At 41.9% G+C, this 22,011-nt stretch overlaps 1 protein-coding gene across 1 annotated transcript; it reads right to left on the bottom strand.

Moving 5' to 3' along the window:
• Positions 1-380: 380 nt before the first annotated feature.
• Positions 381-20,915, bottom strand: LCA5L (lebercilin LCA5 like). Its single transcript, XM_032463531.1, is given in 9 exon segments — positions 381-1,105; positions 3,123-3,240; positions 3,407-3,418; positions 3,420-3,514; positions 5,025-5,109; positions 10,104-10,241; positions 12,188-12,702; positions 14,541-14,872; positions 20,809-20,915. Coding segments are annotated over 8 exon segments (2,010 nt in total). The 5' UTR covers positions 14,863-14,872; positions 20,809-20,915.
• Positions 20,916-22,011: the final 1,096 nt, after the last annotated feature.

The following is a 22,011-nucleotide window of genomic DNA, read 5'->3' as shown; positions in this document are numbered from 1 at the left end:
GCTGCTTCCGTGGTTTTAAGTTAGAGTCATTTGACTCCTGACACAGTTCTCACTTGCAGGAGATGTGTATGTCTTGGGTTGACTAACTTACTGGCTACAGAGGCTCATGGAATATTGAACCATATGATAAATCAGTCTTCCAAAAGATAGTGGACATGTTTCAGTTGTAGGGAAAAAAAGATGTAATTTTGTTTTTGAAACGTTGTCCTTGGCTAATGTACAGTGGATTTTAAAGTCAGATGAGCACTAGAACAAAACCTTAATTATCCAAAGTCGATTTAAGTAGTGAAAACACATACACGTATGTAATTAAAATGGTAAGATTCAAGGCACATAAGACCAGAATATCAAACCAGAGTGGGTTAGGATATTGATTATATTTAAATAATTATTTTCCTCTTTCCTTCTGTCGGTGAAGATGACCTGATAGAACTGACCACAGTTACTTTAGAATCTCCGAAAGCATTGCTGGCGGAGGCCTGACCAGGAGGCACGCGGTGCATCTCACTCTGCAGCCTCTCCTCAGGCTCTTTAACGACCGCAGGACCAGCTTGGTCGTTTTTTAAGATGCAGCCTGAGCCGAAGAGCTCTTCCATCAGACTGCTTTTCTTCTCCCTGAAAGCCGTGTCCTTCGCGCTTGCTCGGGAGGACCTCCCGCAGGAGGGCGGGCCGGCGCCGGCCGGCCCCTCGGGCCTCGGCTCCCCCGCGGGCCCGCGACGCCGGCCGGTGCCGAGCGCGGCCCTGGCGCCGCCCGGGGCGGCCGCGCCCCCCGCGGCGGGAAGCCCCTGGTGCAGGTTTTCCGTGGCTTCTGTGAAGGAGTAACGCTTTCTCTGTCTGAAGGGTGTCTTGACACTTGGAGCGGCGTTTTTATCCGGCACGTCGCCCGTGTCATTGACTTCCGGACTTCGTCTAAACTCTTCTTTTCCTGGCTCGTCCTCCTGACCGCCTTCCCCTTCAGGATGGGTCATCTGAGCGCCTTTCGGTGGCAGTTCCTGTTCCTTCAGTAACGTGGGTTTCCTGTCTGGATCGGCCACTGTCTCTCTCTGCGGCCCAGCGTTCTCCAGAGACGGCTCTGCTTCCGGACGCCCCCCGTCCTGGGATAAGCCTGTGTTAGAAACGCAGCCAGCTTAGTGTCTTTAAGAGTGATGGGTTTCTACTGCAAGCTGGATACTTAGCACACTGAGCTACACCTCCGGTCGGGCACATTAAAATGACAAAAAGGAAAGAAAATACATGCATCTGACACTGGAATACAGAGGAAGGCGCTGTCATGTGAATTTATACACACACCGAATAAATGAGAATCATGAAACAAGAGAAAAATGGCATTCATAAAATTTGCGTGATCTCTCCCCCTTCCCCGGGCGTCTGCGGGGCACTCTGCCTGGAGTGCTCGTCTCGGATGACCCCGTGGGTCACTTCCTCCCTCCTTGCGAGTCCTACTGAGGTGCCATCGACACCCTCATCTCCCCACCACGGCCCCCTCCCCACCTCCTTCTCTGGCCCGTCTTTGCAGCGCCTGCCACCCGCTCACCTAAACGTCCCGCACATCTTCCCGCCCCGGGACACGCGCACCCAGGGCGGGCATGTTGCCCTCTCCGCTGCCCCCAACCCCCAATGCCTGGATCAGAGCCTGACACACAGCATATGCTCAGAAAATAGTTGTCGAGTGAGTGAGTCAACTTCCTAGGACGATATGAAGTACCAAAAGGACAAAAAAAAATAGGTGGAAAACGTCAATGGACCGGGGACCACAGCAGGACCTGCACCAGGCAGCGTGGCTTTCCGGGTGGGGCCCGGGGTGTTAATTAAACTTCATTCTAAGGCCACACCGCACAGCTCAGGTGTGGCCCCTCCCGGCCTGTACTGAGGCCCCTCCCCGCGGCTCCGGGGGAACCTGGGGGGCTATTCCCAGTGACTGCTCTCTCCAGGGAGGTTGGGCCTGCCCAGCCGTGTGCGGTTTCACCCGATTTCCCTTGAGCAATATGTTAACATGAAAACAACGGGGCAGCATCTTCAAAATTCTGAGGGAAAATGATCTCCAACCCGGAATTTTCTTTCTAGTCAATTATTAGTCAAGTCTAGGGTCGGATAATGACACCTCGGGATGAAAGGCACACAGATTTACCTCACACGCATCCATTCTCAGGGAGCAAGTAAGAGGTTGTGCTGGCAGGATGTGATGGTGTTAACCAAGGAAGGGGAGGATTTGGCGGAAGAAACAGAAGGCCCAGTGAAGAAGGGGCGCCAGGCGCCAGCGGGAAAGGTGAAGGGAGGCCCCAGGATGACAGCTGTGCTCCAGAGGGATGGGGCACAGGCCGGAGGCCAAGGGGCTTAAGCATTAAGGGCTGACCCTCCAGCCTCCAGCATCCCGGGTCCACTCTGACCAGGGCCTGGCGGAGGTGTCCCCACCCTCTGGTCCCGGCAGTCTGGGTTGGCCGAGGACCCTGGTTTCACCCCCCAGGAATGCTCTGCTCTGACAGACTCCTGAGAGCTGGACATCAGCTCTGGGATCTGAGCACAAGAAGCACCGAGCAGCCCACCCGGGACTCTCCCTGCACCTGCAGAGCAGCCCTGAGGCCACCCGGCTCCCATGGGCCCCTCCTCCCAGGACCCGTGACCAGGGCTCTGGCTGTGCCCCAGGCCTTCGGGAAGCTGCAGCCAGCCTCCGTCCAGCCTGCCTTCTCTGGATGCTTCGTTAGTCTCCATGAGGGGTAGTGCTGCCCTTGGCTCAGCTGGGTTTGGGTTTGTGACTCAGTTTTTCAGAACTGAACACGTTGTTGAAGGGTCCGCGCAGGATAGGGAGGGTGAGGAAAGGAAGGGATGACTGGCATCAAACTGAAGAGGGTGGTGTTTCTGGGGGGCAGGGGAGGGTTGTGGTCACGAGGGGCCCACGGGGTGTCCTAGGGGACACCCACGTTCTGCTGCTTAAGCAAGGAAGTGGCTTCACAGGTGTTCATTTTACAACGGTTCTTTAAATGGAAGATCTCTCTTTTATGTGTACTTTTATACACACACAGTAATTCACAATTAAAAGAATAAACTAAGCGTAAAGGAGACAAATCGACTCTACTTCAATTAAAAAAAAGACTAAAGGAGACTTAAAGAGCTGTTAAAATTACCTTCTTGTTTTCTCTTGGAATCCTCTTGGTTTGGGAATTTGCTGATACAGTGAGAAAGTGCATAGATTATTTCAGTTGGTTTTTCTTTATGCCCAATGTTTCCTGTTGTCTTTTTACCCTGTAATTTAGAAAAGCAGCAAAAACACATTTTGGAGGTACAGATAGTTTTACATTGTGTTTTATTCAATGAATACAAAATACCTTTTGTATAGAGCAAGTGATCATAGACTATTTTTGTAAAGAAATGTTTAATTAGACATTGCAAGAATTCAAATTTGCTGTACCTTAGTTGCCCAGAGATGGAACATCTTCTGATTTTTGGGTTTCCTGGTGTCTCACACTTGTAAAGGAAAAACTTCTCCTGTCTGCTTGTACTGACTTTGTTGAAGAAACTACAGAACAGGTAAATCATGTGTAAGAAACATATTTTACATTTGGAAGCAATATTGATTTTACATATAAAATAACACAGAAGTTTGTGATGTGATAATAAAACAAAATGTACTAGATATTTTCTAAAGGTTTTCAGTAAATTAATAACATTTGCCAGTTTCACTTTTTCACCTCCTATTTCCCCTGTTTTGTCTCATTTTGGGCCACAAGGGTTATGGGTTCCCAGGCAGAGAGCACCAAACAAGCAGGAGTTAGGCTGGGTCAGCACTGCTGTTGGAGGACACGGCTTCCCTGCTTGCAGAAGGGTTCAAAGCTGAAGACAGGCGGGGGGAGGGTATAGCTCAGGGGCAGAGCCCGTGCTTGGCATGCACGGGGTCCTGGGCTCAATCCCCAGTACCTCCATTAACAAAAAACACCAAAAACCAAAAACCAAAACTGTAGACATGCAATGGTGAGAGGGTGAGCCACCAAGGTCTCCTGTGCCAGAGTTCTTGGCCACTGATGGCTGCGCTGCCCACGCCAAAGGGCATGACCACTAAACCCAGCAGTCCCTTTCCTGGAAGTGTTATTCCATTTAAATGACCCCCTGCTTGATTTTAGCGTCCTCTCTGCTGGCTGTCACTCTGGTCTATGAGCCAGAAGGGAACAAAGGAAGGAAGGCCAGGAAATCTGAGGTCACAGCCTTTAAAAGTAAACATGTTGTTACTTCTAGCAAAATGAGAGGGGAGTGTTCCTACTGAACGTCTTCTGAGCAGAATCTTGGGCTGGGAGATCTGGAGGGGAAAATAAGGACGTCCTGTCCTGAAGGAAAAAATACTGCTCAGCAATAAAAAGGTGCAAACTAACCACATGGCGCAACATGGATGAATCTTAAAAACGTCATGCTGAACAAAAGCAGCCAGGCACAAGAGAGGACCTGCTGCATGAGCCCACGCAGGAAATTCCACAACAGGCAAACTAAGCTATTGTGACCCAAGGGAAACCAGAGGTGGCCGCAGGCCGGGGACGGGGGACCGCGGACTGCCAGGGCAGGAGGGGGCCTCCTGAGGAGATGGGATGTTCTGCATCTTGGCGGGGTGGTGGTTACGTGGGTACACGCGCTCGTCAGAACCTACTGAACTGCACACTTAAAATGCATGCATTTTATTGAGGTAAATTGTACTGAAATAAAGGTAACTTTAAACATCCACACACTGGCTAAGGGACATACTTAGAAAGGTCAGTATCTGGCAGACGTTTTGCTTCAAGCTGAAAAGTTACCCTCTAACCTGCCTGAGTAAGGACAGAGAGGACAGAGGATGGGAAGACAGGAAAGGATCTCTCTTCTCCTCTAGCTGTTTCAACCATGTTAGGTTTCATTATTCTAGAACCACAAAATGTTTCAATGCCTAATACAATGATTTTTTTTAAATAAAAAAATTTTTAAAAATTTTGATGATATAAATTAGGAAAATCTGACTAGAGACTTCAAAATAGATTCTGAGCAAACACAATGAAAACATACCTTACCTTTTGGATAATCTTCTTTGTCATGTAGATTTTTAAGTATCCGATTAGTATAGATGTTTCTAATTTCCAGCTCTCTGTCCTTCTCCTAAAGGGAATTGCAGTACCAACATTTCTATAAATGTTTGCTTTTTCTCAACCTGAGGTTCTTGTAAAAAACGATTTAGGGTGAGCTCAGCGGTCTTTGAGCAAAACTATAGATTCCAGCAGAAAGAGAAATGGGCCATTTTGTTATATATCATTTCTGACATCAGAAAGTACTAGCTTTTTAACAGTGACAAACCATTGTGATGGGGACAACATTTCTGAAGACTCTGCAAGCCAGTTCCTTTCACTGTAGTTTTTCTGTCCCCTGGGACTGTGTCATGAAGTTTTTGTTCTGTGTGGTCCAATACGGTGGCCACGAACCCCGCTGTGATTTAAATTAATTACAAAAAAATTCAGTCCTCAGTCATACGACCCATATTTCAAGCCCTCAGTCGCTGCATGTGAGTGGGGACCACAGTGTTGATCTGTGGGACCGAACACTCTCCTCACACAAAATTCTGTTAGACGGGGCTGCATTTACACAGCGAGTGCCAGAGGTGCAGCCTGCAACAAAGACATTGTTGTTCAGCTTTAAATCTCAGTGCTGACTTTTTAAAGTCTTGGCAAAACAAAAAGTTTGAAATCCTAGTTTGTTGAGGGAAAAAAAGGTGTTTTTTTTGTTTTTTAAATTGAAGTATAGTTGATGTACAATATACAAGTTACAGGTGAACAATATAGTGATTTACAATTTTTAAAGGTCATACTCCATGAATAGTTATTATAAAATATTGGCTGTATTCCCTGTGCTGTACAATATATCTTTGTAGCTTATTTTATACATAATAGTTTGGACTTCTTAATCCCCACCCCATTCTCCCCCTCCCCTCTCCCCACTGTTTGCTCTCTAGATCTGTGAATCTACATTTGTTTTGTTTTATTCACTAGTCTGCTGTATTTTTAAATTGAATGGGGTTCTGTGTCCCCTTAGGCTCAAATCTCTGGAATAGTCAGGAGTCTAAAACATCCTTAAAGTTTCTACTCCTCTTTCCCTTGGGTCGGCCCTAGAGGTGACCATGAAGCATGAAAGGCAGTCTCATCCTTCCGGATGAGACAGGACTGGTGGGAGGTAGGAGTATATCCTGAACGCAGGAGGGACCATCGGTGAGAGGCCTGGGTTCAATGACTGAGTCAGAGGAAGTGTCACAATGGGTGGTTTTAAATTACTTTGTGTAACACACTCCCTGGGTGTCTTATTTTTCTTCCATGTATTTTTTTTAACGTATCTTAAAAAAATATTTTATTTGTTATTGTATTATTTAATTATTTTCATTTTTGGTGGAGGTGGGGGGTTAGTTAGGTTTATTTATTTTTAGAGGATGTACTGGGGATTGAACCCAGGACCTCGGACATGCTAAGCATGCACTCTACTTGAGCTATTCCCTCCCCTCTGGCTTATTTCACTTAGAATGACGATCTCCAGGTCCATCCATGTTGCTGCAAATGGCATTATTTCAGTCTTTCTTATGGCTGAGTCGTATTCCACTGTGTGTGTGTGTGTGTGTGTGTGTGTGTGTGTATAAATATATATATATATACACCACAACTTTATCCAGTCATCTGTTGATGGACATTTAGGTTGTTTCCCTGTCTTGGCTATTGTAAATAGGCCAATACTTGTTTTTGATAGTAGCCATCCTCATGGTGGTTTTGATTTGTGTTTCCCTCATAAACACTTGAGCATCTTTTCATGTGCTAGTTGATCATTTGTCTATCTTTGGGGAAATGTCTATTTCAGTAATTTTTTTCATTTTTGAATTGGGTCATTTGTTTTTCCATTGTTGAGTTTTCCGTCATGGTCTCTTTTCTGTAAGTTCCCACCATCATCTCTTTTGTTTGTTTCACTTTGCTATTTATTTGTTGTGGAAACTGGGTTGTTTGTGCTGTAGAGTTTCCCACAGTGTGATGTTGATTGTGTCCCTGAGGTGTTATCTATCATGTTCCCCTGACCCCTGTATTTCTTTTAAATTGGTTGTTAGATCTAAATGTTTAATCAATCAAGGTATAGGTTTTTTTGGCAGGAACACTCCCTGGGTGGAGGTGTGTACAGGAGTCAGGAAGTGCACAGCGTCAGATGGTTTCCCTTTTGTGACGATCATTGCTTAGATTCACTAACTCATTAAAAGTTCCAAAATAGTGATATTGTCATCCTATCATTCCTTTGACATTATTGATCAGAATGCCTTTACAAAGAGGATCTTCCCTCCTCAGAAACTATTTGATTACTCCGGGTATGGGAAAGGTGAAAGTAATTGTTTCCTTTCCTTTATTTACCAGTTTTTGAAATAGTGTGCTAGGTTCCCTAGTATACTCAAGATGACTAATCACTGAGGTGTTCTGTTTTGTAAGCAGCCTTATGAACTTTTTGATTTCTATACATTTGATAAGTTTCTGTCCACGCAGTTCCCTTTATCAGTCCTTAAACCGCCTCATCTCTGGCCATTAGGAACCTATTCCAGACTGATGGCTCCTGAGTCTCTCTGACGTTCCCCTGATAGTTCTTACACTTTTCTTGCTTTTTTGTAGGACAGTGTCCCGGGCTCACATAGTACGTCTTTCATGCTCCAGACCTAGAATTTTTTTTTTAAGGTGACTCAGTTCTTTTTAGTGGGTTATGGATTTTGAAGAACAAGCTTGCACTAGGGGTGTTCCCTGCAGGTGAGTTGGTCGCATTAGGAAATATGTACTTATTTTTAAAGATAGAATGTCATAAATTCATACTTTCATTTAAATTCACAGCCAGGTCTACTATTTGACCTTATCTGACTTCTGTATTTTCTTTCTTCCATCCCCAAATCCCAGTTCTCAATGACATGAATATAGTTCACCATGTGGTTTATCTCCTAAGATATACACAACAGTCTCAAAATCACCATTCCTACACTGTCAGCGGGAGTGTGTTTCACTAGGCACATGCAGTGAAATTAACGTGCTTTAGGTCGCCTGGAATGGTGTCTCTCTGTGACATTATGCCAACAGTGAATATGCAGTGGGTTCATTTTTTTCCTTCATTTTACTTTGTATTTTTAGGGAATGATTTCCAATTTTTTTTACATTTCATTCTGCTTCATAATTATGCAAAACATTTACATGGTTCCAAAGTCAAATCTACCAAAAATATATTTGAGGAAACCTAGGTTCTACAGCTGTCCCTTCTACTTGCTGCTCTCTCCCCACTTCCGTTGTCATCCTACTACGGGTTTTTCTAATTATAAGCAAATATGTGGATGTATTTGTTCTGTCTCCTTTACTTACATGCTGGCATGCTGCACGCTCCTCTGCCTGCCTTTTTCATTTATCAATGTATCCTGGCGATTACTCATATTACAATGTAAAGAGTCCTCATTCCTTTTTACAGATGCACAGAAATCCATTGTGTGGAGGTATATTTACTTTTCTTTTTTAAAATAAATTTTGGATCTTTCTTTTCATTAAATATTTTATCAATCATTAAGCTTTTCTCCTGTCAAAATTGTTTTTTAATGACTGCATAGTATTTATGTGCATATGGTTGCATATGATAGCACAAATTTATTTTAAAATTCCCTGGTTGTGTCTCCGTGTGTGTGTGTGTGTTTGCCTCGACCAATGGATCTTGAAGCCTCTCCTGTTGGATTTCTAAGCTGGTGGTTATGGCCACGCCCATTTTCTGGCATATTCTCTCTGAAGTTTCCTGAGGCTCCAGAGAAGAAAGGAACAGGACTCTCTCCCTGCTTTACAAGGGAGAGCTTACATCCAGCTTTCTCCCCTAATATCCTTCCCCTGCCTCTCCGTGCTCTCATGGCTCCCAGGAAATCTGAACTCCCTACCTGTCATAAAAGTTAAAGATTCTTGTTTTAAAGAATCGAGCTTAAGATTTACTAGTTGAGGCTGAAAAGACCTGTGTTTCTTAAGTATCTTATCAAATACTTTAGAAATCTTCAAGGCAGAAAGAGCAAACTCTGAAAAAGTAAATATTTTTAATTCTCATTTTTTAGAGCACACTGTTAAAATATTGAAGTATAGTTGCTGTGCAATATGTAAATTACAAGTGTATAATACAGTGATTCATAATTTTTAAAGGTTATACTGCATTTATAGTTATTATAAAATACTGGCTATATCCCCCAAGTTGTACAATATATCCTTGTAGCTTATTTTATACCTAAGAGTTTGAACCTCCTACTCCCCTACCCCAGACTGCCCCTCCCCACCCCCCACCCTCACTGGTAACCACCGATTTATTCTCTGTATCTGTGATTCTGTGTCTTTTTTGTTACGTGCACTAGTTTGCTGTATTTTTCAGATCCCACATATAAGTGATCTCATACAGTATTTGTCTTTTTCTTATTTGACTTGTTTCACTTAGCATAATACCCTCCAAGTTAGAGCACACTTTAAAAGATAGTTTTGCAAGCGTATTGGCAAGTGAGACTGTAAAATGAATTTATGTATATATAAAATAGATATGCTAAAAGGGTTTACTGTATAGCACTGAGAACAGCATTCAATATCTTGTAATAACCTATAATGGAAAATAACCTGAAAAAAATAACTGAATCACTTTGCTGTATACCTGAAACTAACACAATATTGTAAATCAACTATACTTCAATTAAAAAAAAATAAAAAAATAAATAAAATGAATTTATGGGCCTCTAAAATTACTCTATTTTAATAATGTTAATTTTTTAATTGAAAAACTTATTTGGGTTTCCACTAAAGTGTTAACAAAAACCAGTAATATTACTTCATGTGATGACATAAAATGATAAAGTCTTTTTAATGATAGATTAGAGCTTTAATTTTTCTAATTACAGTACATACTCACCAGGCTGTTAACTCATTCTAATAATTTCAGATCCTCTATCTGTTCACATGATGGTAGGGAAAAAAGTTAATTTGAGAAAGATATTCCTAAAGTCAAGTAATTACAATTTATATTAGGCATAAATAGCTCTGATATTTTGGGAAGTGGAGTCTCAGAAATTCTGTTACATTTTGCTTTGCAAGAAGTACCTTAAGTTCCTGCTGCAGGCGCTTGACTTCCAGCTGCAGAGCGTTCGTAGCTGCGTGAGCTGCTAAGGTTTTCTGGCTCTCGCTGGCCAGCTGCCGGGTAAAGGCTTTGTTGTTCAGCCTCAGCTGTTTCTCCAAGTTCTGAAAACAGTATACATTTCAACTCTTCTAGAACCAATGTAACATTATACAAAACTTCAAACGTAATGGAACTAACTACATGTATGAAAAGAGCAAAATTTTAATACAATGTTAGTAGGTGGCTTGTCTAGAGGGTGTGTATTAGAACTAAAAAGCCCCCCTGCCCCCGACAAAGTGAAAAACCCCTGGTCCCAGCTTTAGAGAATAAATGTTTCCGGCCTAATGGTTTTTACATTCTGCACTTGATAAAAAAATTTTTTGAGCAGATCTTGAAAATCAGTAAATGTAATCAATGTCTTACTTTAAAACTAAACCAAAGCAGGTCTGTTGAAACGAAGTGTTTTGCTGACCTGGCACAGCGCACTCTCTAAAAGGCTTTCAAGCCTCTCTTGCCAGAGCTGACCAGTGTCAGCGCAGACCGTCCGGGACTACGATTCCCCGGAACTGAGACTGGAGGTTGTGATCGGAACTCAGAGCCACACCACTTAGATGGAGTAGAAGACAGCAAAAGGACTGATTTAGCACAGTGACCGTCTCCAAACACACAGGACTCACTGCTGCATAGCCACCTTCTCTCTGGGGTGAGACCTGTCTTACTGGAGAATTGTTTGATCTGGATTTTGACAGCAGCTTGGCTAAAAGGGCTTTTCTTTACCTTTTTTCCACAAAGTGTGGTCTCCCCCATTCTAACATTAATACTTTCTCATTAAAGAAAAGTGGGAAATATGGTAAGCTAATAGGGTGAAGTAATTGCTAAAAAATCCCACTTCCTGAAATACTAGTATTTTAAAAAATGCCTGTGTTTTAGCCCACAAACGTTTTCCCCCCACCAAATGCCCTACAACCAAATGAAAGTTCCCATACAACCAAGTGCTTCTGCCAGGAAAATAGCGAATTAGTTCTTGAATTCTTTTTGGCTTTGGTGACAGCATAAAAACAGGAATTACTTAAACATGTGTGTGTCAAAATCTGCGGATGAGAGAGAAACACACTTCCTGTTCCATGACAGAAGATGTTAAGATGAATCCAATTTACCTGAAAGGCCAAACAACGGAACTTTGGTCTAGTAGTTACATGACTGAAAAACGAGGTTGCTCTTTACTTTCTGTAGCTCACATGTCCATTTTATGTGAGAACAGAGGACGATTTTTACCCAAGAAGAAATAACTGAGATAAAAAAGGGGTTAAAGTGAACTTGATATCTTCTTACTACTTCAAGATCGTAGAAAATACTTGTCTCTCACCACTAAGGAATTAAACAGGAAATTGATTCCATTTATGTTCATGTCCATCGAGACCAAAAAATACCCAGTGTAAAACAGGCAGAATTCTCAATATAACTGACGCGTTTCTCCCAAATTACCCTTCATAACATAATCCCCAAGCTTTTGACAGCCGGACACGGCTGAGGAATATCAATCTATTCATTTCTTCAATGATTTAAATTCCTTTTCCATATTTGTTCCCAGGGATATTATTTGGGAAAAATTCCTGTTTCTAAAACACCAGAAGTGCCTCTGTGGTAGTGGCTGGACAAGCTGGTGAGGGGGTACCAGGAGAGGTGCTGAGGAGATGCAGTTTAGGGTTTAGGGAAGAGCCTTTTACTAAGCAGTTTGAAGTAGAGGGTTGCTTTCTGAGAGGTTTCACACAACACAACCCAACCCAGCAAAACCCCTTCAGCACACGAACAGACACCCCTGACACCAGCAGCTGGACTGCTGGAGAACGGTCATGTCCAGACAGTGAGCCCAGCCACAAAAGGAGCTGTTTCTGCCTCTCCTCCCTGCCCTCGCTGTCCCCCCTCCCCATCGGACACCACCATCCGTGTGCTGTGCCCAGTAAAGCAGCTGGTCACGCTTCACCCCACGGGGGCAAGCATGATGAATGTGCCCCCTCTTCATATTAATTTTGGAAACTGAACATTTCTAGGCCTCTGAAATACAGACCTGTATTTTTTTGTCATTTGCCTCCATTTTTGTCGTAAGAACAGACAATCTTTGAGTAAGTTCTTCCCTCTCTGCAAGGTTTTTGTCTTCAGAAAGCTTCTGCAGGGCCTGCAAGGCATCTTTCGTCTTCAACAGCTCGCTGTCTGTTTCTCTAAGTTTCCTAGACACAGTTCTCTCCTTTCCCTGGGATTTCCTAAGTAGCTGCCTTAAATTTTTTACTTCATTCTGATGTTTAACCATAATTTGAGGTAGATTATTTTGTGAATTCTCGTATTTTCCTATCGCTTTCAAGTGCCTAAACTGAAGTTGTTTCAGAAACTGGTTTTCTATGGCTGTGGCTTCCAGTTTGCGGTGTAGATCAGCTAATTCATTTCTCAGTTCTTTAATCTTATGAAGTCTTGCTGAGAGTACGCGGTGAGTCATAGCATCTCTTCTCTGCATAACCATATTGATTTGAGAATTAAAAAATGCAGTATTCCAGTTGTGCTTTTTTTCGGCTGAGATTTCCTGCTGGCCTGTGTGAGCAGATAACCCAGTTTGTTACTAGTGATATGTCTGTAGATATGTAGGTCCATAAATACACACGTATGTGTAATACCCCCCCCCCCACCACCACTCACATACACACGGACACACGCCAGCTGGAAGGGGAAGGAACTGACATTTAATGAATACCTGTGCTTTAGGCCAGGTATTTGTATTTAGCTATCTCATTTAATACAGTTCTGTAAGGTCAGTGGTAGTCCATTTTATAGCTAGAGATGATAAGTCATTTGTCCAAGGTTACATAACCAACCACAAAGTGACATAAAACAAATGGAAAGTAAGGTCTTCTCTGACACTAAAACCTGTATTTATTTCTATTATAAATCACAGCCGAGAGTCTAGACTCAGTAGAAGATGTAATACATTGTTGGATGAGCCCTTGTCATGAATCCCTGGGCCAGAGCGTTCCTGAATTTTGGGGGTTTATTTTTTGTGGTGCACCTATAGTGTTTCCATAGTACTCCCAGCAGGGTTGGCGACAGCGTACTTTCATCAAAGATGATTTCTGTGGTGAAATATATGACTATATTTCACTCTAAGTGAAATTAATAAAGATCGGTTTCATGTCAGTTCAAATTAGGTTTTTTACCAAATCAGTTTTGGTGCCAAAGATGTGAAAGACGTTTGGTTTTCAGAGCTTTGTAAATTTCAGATCCAGATAAGGGATTCGAACTGTGGAATCTAACTGTGCACGATGTATGTCCTGTTGTGATAATCTCTACAAACGGCCAGACAGACTTCTAACAGACTCTTCCGTCCTGGGCTTTGCCAGGGATGCGGGACCCCCACCTCTGGAGATAAAGGTCTGTTAACTTTTTGAGAATTTGGAGGGAAACTGTGGGTCCTCTTCTCCCTAGAAAAGTTCACAAATGCAAACAGAGACAAAAAATGCAAAGGATTTCCTGGGGTCCCCAGACATGGGTCTTAGATTAGGAGTCCTGGCTCTGTAACTAGGAATAAGGGGAACTGGAGAGTCTAGATGGTCCAGCAGTAGCACAGGGGGTCCCAGGCACAGCTGGTCATCGCAGGCTGGGGGTGGGAGACAGGCTCTGGGTAAACCTGACAGTAGATGTGCCCCGCAGAGAGGAGGCTCTTATTTCCCGCCTGGAGACTAGGGGCAATTCTTATGGTCATAGTGGGAAAAGAGTTCCAGCTATCTCTACATAGGGATTATTTACAAGCCTAGGATTGCCCACGTGTGAGTAATCACAGTCTGGGCAGGAGGTCAGGAGAGCGAGCAGATTGAGGATATCACACAGCCCATCCCAGTTTGGACCATTAGGAGCTGATGGTGTTGGCACTTTTAAAATCTACAAGGAAATGACATTATTAACAGCCTTTTGAACCAACTCTCTTTCTAAAGATCGTCTTTGCCAATATGCCTCACCGGACTCGAAGACCATCTTCCTGGGCTGTTGAGACAGATATTTACATTTCATTGGTGATGCAAACCTTGATCCTTCAGCTGAGATGAAAGGCAGAAACCCAGCGAAATCCAGGTACTGCGGTACTCTGCAACACAGCCTCCTGTTAACTGAAAACGGAACCAACCTCGCTAGTAGGCTGCAGGACGGGAAGTCGTGCCGGGGGCTAGGCTCTACATTCTGAGCCTAGCTTTCCATTCTTTTGTAATTATCCTTAATTTCTCTATTTCCTCATTCCTTCCATAAACATTCACTTATAACACACATTTTCAATCTAGGAAAACAGTAAAACTGAATATGGACCACTGCAAATACTAGTGCTTTAAATAACAATGTGATTATAACCAGAAATTTGGTCTTGGTTGGGAAATTTTGCTTCTTACCTTTAGGCTGGGAGATTTTAGACACATTATAGTTTTTCTTCTCCTCCTTTTTTTCTTTCACTACAAGCTTCTCTAAATAATTTTTAGTAACAGCTGTTTCTGAATATTCAGAGAGAAAGTCTTCTGAATAATCGTACTGAGAACTTAAACTTCTGCAGGAACACTGAGACCTGCTATAATCAACACTCTTATCCGAAGCGTTACTGTTTCTTTGAAAACTGGGGCTGTTCCTCCTGGACTGTGCAGACCTCCTGCCGTTTTCTAAGGCCACACTGGGGAAATGTCCGTCTAGATTTGTTTCTGGTAGATCAGCCAATGACATAGTAAACAACCTAATAGAAGAAAAGTATTTTTAGATTTACAGCTATTGACAGTCAAATGAACCTATGCTTTATTATATTTAGAAATGCGTAATCAGGAATGCAAGACAACACATTATTCTGAAGTATTTTCTGGAAAAATTTTCAATTTGGTTTTTATATTTTTTTCTACATAAAATATGACTCCTGAGACTGAACTTTGGTGCGATTACATTCACAGGAAATATAAAGTTCACACTGGATAACAGCAGTGACTACGATTTATAAGTGAGTGAATTACAGTCTCATTCTCCAAAGCTGGCTGTTGGTTGGGATTTTCTGCCTTGATCAGAACTGAAGACAATGACAGTATTTGCTAAGTTTGGAGGGCTGCTGTGAAATGCAGCATTTAAGGAAATTTGAACATATTTGTGGAGATACACACATTTTTATTTACTAATGATGAAATCACATACTTCGGAGATTAAATAAATAGAGTAGAATATAATTAATTTACTAGTTTTCTAGAGCTGCTGTTTGTTTTGAAATTAAACTCTTAGTTAATAGTGGGTTGTAAACTTGATCCATGATTATAAAGTTCTTTATACTTTAATTCAGGAAATTTGCTTTCCTTTCTAACCTTCATTTAAACTCTTCTGACATGAATATGACCTCCCTGATTATGTCCCATGTGACAACAGAAGAAACAGTTCAGAACATGCCAGCCTCCCTGGGAAAATCATCTGGGGCTTGGAACCTTTGGAAGGAAATCCACCCCATGGAAAATTTACGTTTATTTAATAAAGACCTGACCAGATTTTCATCCATACAAACCCCAAACTTTTATAAATAATGGATTTGGGAAATTCAAAAGTCAGTCTGTTTAATTATGAAAAATTTAACTGTTCAATGTGAAAAATCAAAATCTTTTTTGGGAACAAAACAATAGTAGAGTAAGGTAGCCTTCAAAGAAATGTGTTTAAAAGCCAAAAATGAAAATGAAGTTTGATGCTGTGATCCTAATTTCTAAAAACTAACTGCATTAAGATGTACATGGAGTCGCACTGCTTTTATTTAGGGTGAATTTGATTATAATTAAGTACATTTACAGTAATTTAAACATAGTAGTTCTTAATTTACAGATCAGGAATATTTTAGTTTAGTGAATTCATCCCCAAAGCAACTTCCACAGATGCTTCTGGGTTCTATGTAGCTAAAATAACTCTTCAACTTTTTGCTCCTAGCACCTCGCTTAAAATTCAGTGGAAAAATATTATGGTGTTTCATGTCCACTTTAAATTCTTGGTATAGGGCATAGGCGGTGGTATCAAAGTTGATGGAGCTGAATAATCTGTGCACAGACAAGGCTAGATGGTAATGTCTCTCATGTGTTTTGCACAAACTCTCCCACACTTGCAGGGGGTCTGCAATACTACACTGTGTTGTCCCCACAGTCTAAGGACTCTGGGAGAGGTGACAGCCCACAGTTAAATACACACTCTCTAACAATCCAAAAGTTTCATACAAAAGTTATCTCTGAAGAACACAGTGCAGCTCCACGATAGCTCAAGACGGCTACAAGAGAGCTTGTCACCGGTCCTGATCCTTGAAAATTTACAAATAGTGGATTCCAGTGCACACTGACTCCTGACACTGCTGATACGCCCTCTTAGTTGTCCAAAGTGAGAATTTAAAATGCAGAGAATAGGAAATCAAGCACAGAAGGACTTCAAATATATACTCCCCGTAAATAAGTAATATACCCTGGTTTAGTTACACACCAGATGGCTCCGCGTTTCTCTGTAATGCTGCCACCAGAATCCCTTTTATATGAGTCGACCTCAACCACAATTGAAACAAAGTAATCCATCTCCCAGGGGTCTTTAAAAGGGTTATCTTTTCACTCAGTACTTTGAATTCTCCTATTTTATCAAGAAAGTAAGAGAGAAATTAGCTGGCATCAGATCCTTCCTAAGAGGGGTCAAATATCACTCCCTCTGCTGAGAGGTTTTTCCTGTTAATCAGTTTCTGCCTCTTTCTGCATCTGATCGACCCTCAAGGTTTCTCCTCTTCTGATGAAATACATCAGGCAGTTCATAATCTCCCTACTACAGGAATCTTAGCCCATGCAATATTAGTGATACTAGCACTGTACTTAATATTTAACTAGTGCGTTTCTACCAACCACGTCCACACCATCTCATACTAAGCGCAGAAAGGGAACAGGCTCGGGCAGGGGAAGCGACTGTCCATGTTTTCCAGCTTCAGGGTCAGGACTTTTTTCATTAGGCATCATGACTGCGAACAACACATTGGTGGTAACACCACACAATCCTACAGCACAGAATCCATCCTTCCAGACACATTCTGCCGTGTAACTGGGCGGAAGCACAGGCAAAACCCTCAATTTTGAAGCTTTGCATCTGGGTTAAGAAGAGACCCGGATATTGATGTAAGAGACCCCGAGGGACCAAAAACGTTCTGCTGTAGCCCTCGCAGCCTCGCCTGTCCTCGTCCCTCGGAGCTGTTCCTCCTCACCCTCTTGCTCATGACCTCAGCCCCTAATTTCCTCCCCACCCACCTTGAGGAATCCAGGTTGCCCCAAAGTGGTTGCTAATCTGTAAGAATTTGTCTTTGACCAGCTGTTCCTGACACAAGCTACCCTTCAGATGACCCTTCCTGCTGAAGCCCCGTCAAAACCCCCTCCTTCTTCCCCAGCCTAGAACATGCCTTCTCGTGCCCGCCTTGGAGGATAAAGGCTTACTTCGAGTGCTCTCCGTGTGACAGTCCCAAGTTGTCCAACAGCTGCAAGAGTGGGAGTGTGACAGAGCGGAAGGTGACAGACATTTGAAGGCAGACTGACGTGGGTTTGAACCTTGGCCTGTCATTTACTTAGTTAAATGACCTTGGCCATCTGTAAAATGTGACGAACAACAGCGATTTTTTAGGGCTGTTAAAGGGGGAAGTAAGACAGTGTTGGAATCACAGTGCCTGTCACATAGTAAGCAATCAACAAATACTGGTTTCTCCTCTTGCAAGAGGAATTCTGGGGCAAATGCCAGGACCATCAAGGGCACTGCTGGCGTCTTCGTGTGGGAGGTGCAGACAGGAGTCAGTCTATTTGCCCCTCTACTGTTTTCCCGGGGACAGCAACTTGACCAATCCCATCTGATTGAAGACTCCCTGCAGACAGAGACTGGGCCTTGTTCCTGTTGTGACTTCAAGCCCAGCAGAGTGCTGCCCCACAGGCAGTATCTGTAAATGCCCGAATGATGGCCACGCCACCGCCATCACCTACTGTATGCCGAGCATGGAGGTAGGAGCTAACATACACTGCTTAATTAATCATGACAACAGCTCAGTGAAGTAGGTATCATTAACTCTACTTTATGGATGCAAACGAAGGCTCAGAATGATGAAGTAACTCGTCTGAGGTCACAAAGCCAGTGACTGGGAAGAACCAGGCTCTGGATCCAGGTCTGTCTGCCTTTAACCTTCCTTTCATTACACATACTGCTTGACCCCAAACAGACCTAGTTTGATCCAATTTGTTTATCATTGCAATCTCGCAATGTTAAATTGTGTCAAGACTTATGGGAAGCCTATGGGAATTACTTGCTACGTGGCTTTTCATTGTTTCAAAATCCTAGAATATGTGAAAATAACCACTTATTCCTTCATTTGTCAGACTTGGTAGGAACAGTGAGATGACGAAGGTAAGGAGGTCAGGGTGGGGAGGTGTCGTCTCCACTCCTAGATTAGAATGTTGAGGTAGGAGGATGTGGTCCTACCCCCCTATAATTAAAAAACCCTCCATCCGAATCACATGGTCATCAAAATGAGCTTTGACTGCCCCATGGCTGATACAGTAGAAAACTAGCCATCCTGGTCTCTCACTTTAACAAACATTGATGTAACACAGAAAAAGGGAGAAAAACTCTAATGGAAATCCATCGGAGCCACATAAACCTTAATGTCTATAAACATCTCTCCTAAAACAGTTGTACCAGATGAAAATGCACCCAGACGGAAGGCTGTCTAGGGTTAGCTGTAAGAGAGGGGCATTTAAAGGCTTCGTTGCCCCCTCCCTGTGGATTGGCAAGAGTCATGGCCTCTGTTGAGGGCTGCACTGTCCCCTGTGGGTCTCTATTTTGCACAGTCTCTATAGCAAGGAGACAGTAACTGTAGTTCTTTTAAAATGTTTGAAATATCACAATTAAAAATGTCTCAGTGACTAGGAATAGACTTACCATATGACCCAGTAATCCCGCTCCTGGGCATATATCCAGAAGGAACCCTACTTCAAAATGACACCTGCACCCCAGTGTTCAAAGCAGCACTATTTACAATAGCCAAGACATGGAAACAGCCTAAATGTCCATTGACAGGTGACTGGATAAAGAAGATGTGGTATTTATGCAATGAAATACTATTCAGCCATAAAAATGACAGCATAACGCTATTTGCAGCAACATGGATGTCCCTGGAGGATGTCATTCTAAGTGACATAAACCAGAAAGAGAAAGAAAAACACAATATGAAATCGCTCATATGTGGAATCTAAAAAAAAAAAAAAGAAGAAAGAAAAGAAGGAGACAAATGAACATAAATACAAAACAGAAACAGACTCACAGACGTAGAATACAAACTTGTGGTTGCCAGAGGGGAGAGGGGTGGAAAGGGACAGACTGAGTTTGAAATTTGTAGATACTGACAGGTATATATAGAGTAGATAAACAAGATTATACTGTATAGCACAGGGAAATATATGCAAGATTTTGTAGTAGCTCACAGTAAAAAAGAATGTGACAATGAATGTTGTTTGTTCATGTATAACTGAAAAATTGTGCTCTACACTGGAAGTTGACACAACATTGTAAACTGACTATAACTCAATAAAATAAAATAAAATAAAATAAAAAATAAATGTCTCAGTGAGAAGAAGCCTTGGTAGCAAAATTGCTTGTAATCTTTCCTGCTCGACAATTGGCTATTACTAGTCAGAATGAGATGTACCTTGAAAGCATCAAGCAGCTCTCTGGAATATTCAGTCTGTTAAACGGTGGTTTTTTCATTGGGCTGTTAAAAATTGATTGATGACTAATATCAGGTCTATAACTACACTTTTACGTTGATTAAGTTGTTTTAGAGTGTCTTTGTAGTAATAAAAATAGGCTACACCACATTGTTATCAGTAAAAAATGTAGGCAGTCTCCACACATATAGATTTCTGATTTTGTGGTGTATTATTGAAAAATCTAGGTTTTAAGCCAACCACCTAATTAATTGGCTAATTAATTTAAAGTGTTCAGTTAAGGAACATTTATTCAGTGTCTTCCAGGTACTGGGGTTAGGAAGAAGGCAAACTCTGTCTTCAAGGATTTGAAAATAAAGTTAGTAATTAGTGCTCACTATGTACTTAGCATACTAGTTTTTGATATATCAAATTTATGACAGTGTGGAGTTCAGATTTTTTTGGCAGCATCTATATTTTGAACAGTGTTTACAGCATAACTGTACCCATTTTATTGCACTTGAGGCATGATTTCATTATGTTCCTATCATTTTAGGGCTCATAGCAGTTTCCTTGCTGTCCGTCGGACTGAGGAGTACGACCCACAGGTGAAAACACTAATGGAAGGACATGATCCTGTCGATGATGCATCCTTTCTGGCATGCACGCACCATGGGGAAAAAGGATGGCCACTTATACGTACAATAAATGTGTATATCACATTCAGTTAATTATTTTTATTATAGTTTTTGTTTATCATTAACTATATTATAATTTTTATTATAATTATTCACTTAATTATAGAATGGGAAATAAGAATGTTCAAGATCAAGATATATATCTGAATAATTCTGAGTATTACAACATTGTGTAATTGCCTTCAATTTTGCTCTTATAACAGGGCAGACCAAAAATAAACATGTGCAAACACATTTTAAAAGGAACTAATGCATACCTGCCGTTTGTTACCAAATGTCCCTAAGATGTATGAGGATCAACTTTATGTTCTGAGAGGAGGGTTCTTCACACTGTAGTATTTATGAGGTTTCCAGGGTAGTGTTTATGGACATGCTTTGGTCTCTTTTTAAGAAAATAATGTATTTCAAAAAACCTAGAATGATATTACAAAAGGAAAATGTTAAAAGCTCACAAATAAACATTTATGTAAGAAGAAGAAGAACAAAAATGTGAACCAGTATCAATCTGTGTACATTTATTTGCATATGGATTGCTTCATACTTCATACCCTGTAAGGCTTTTTCTCTATCAAAGTGAATCAGCTGCTGGCAACTGATTGAAAAATTTTTGGTTGTAATTATCAAACAGTCCTGCTGAAACAAGATGTGAAGGTGCCCCAACAGAGCAGGGCCTCTCAAAATTTGGGGCATAAAACAAAAGATTCACATGGCTCACCTGTGCCTTCTTTCCAGTACAAAGTTGAACATGAGTAAGGAAAGGTTTTGGATTTTGTGTTATAGAAAATCCTAATTCTTAAAGGTAAATATTCTGTAGCAAAGTTATAATACTTCACAGGGACCATTTAGTTTTGGTTACGACCGTTTCCCAGCCCCAACTATTGTGTGGGTGGGAAACTGTATTATTCTTCACCAGTCCTGCTTCATGGGAAACAGCAGTGCGACTTACAAGATTTCCCTCTTTTCTCACCCATTCTCAACACTTCCTAGTCTCTTTCCCACTTTCTTTTTCCTCTTAGCACATAGCATCAATCTAATGTATGTATTTTACTTATTTAGTTGCCTGAACGTTGCCTGAACGCCCCACTGAACTGTACGCGTCATGGTGGCGGTACTGTTGACTGTTCTGTCTACTGCCGCATCCCCTGTGCCCAGAAGAGTCCCTGGGAAATAGTAAGGGTTCAACAAACATCGATGAAATAAATTAGTGTTCAAGGTGCCTCTGTTTCCTTAATTCCTGTCTCCATATCCACTACTCCTGGCAAACTTCTCGCTACTGCTGTCCCAACTCAAAATGCCCTAAACGAATGCTTTCCCAATATGATAAAGAAATACCTATCTCAAACTAAAAGATAACCGCATGCTTAAAAGTGAAACATTAATTTACATTGTTGTAAGGGTTAAGATAGAAATGCCAACTACCACTTCTGTTAATTAATTAATATTTTTCTGGAGGTACTAGC

The sequence above is a fragment of the Camelus ferus genome, chromosome 1, assembly GCF_009834535.1.
Source record: "Camelus ferus isolate YT-003-E chromosome 1, BCGSAC_Cfer_1.0, whole genome shotgun sequence".
Taxonomy (NCBI): Eukaryota; Metazoa; Chordata; class Mammalia; order Artiodactyla; family Camelidae; genus Camelus; species Camelus ferus.
Note: the sequence above shows the minus strand (reverse complement) of the source record. Positions and strands in the feature narration are given on the sequence as shown.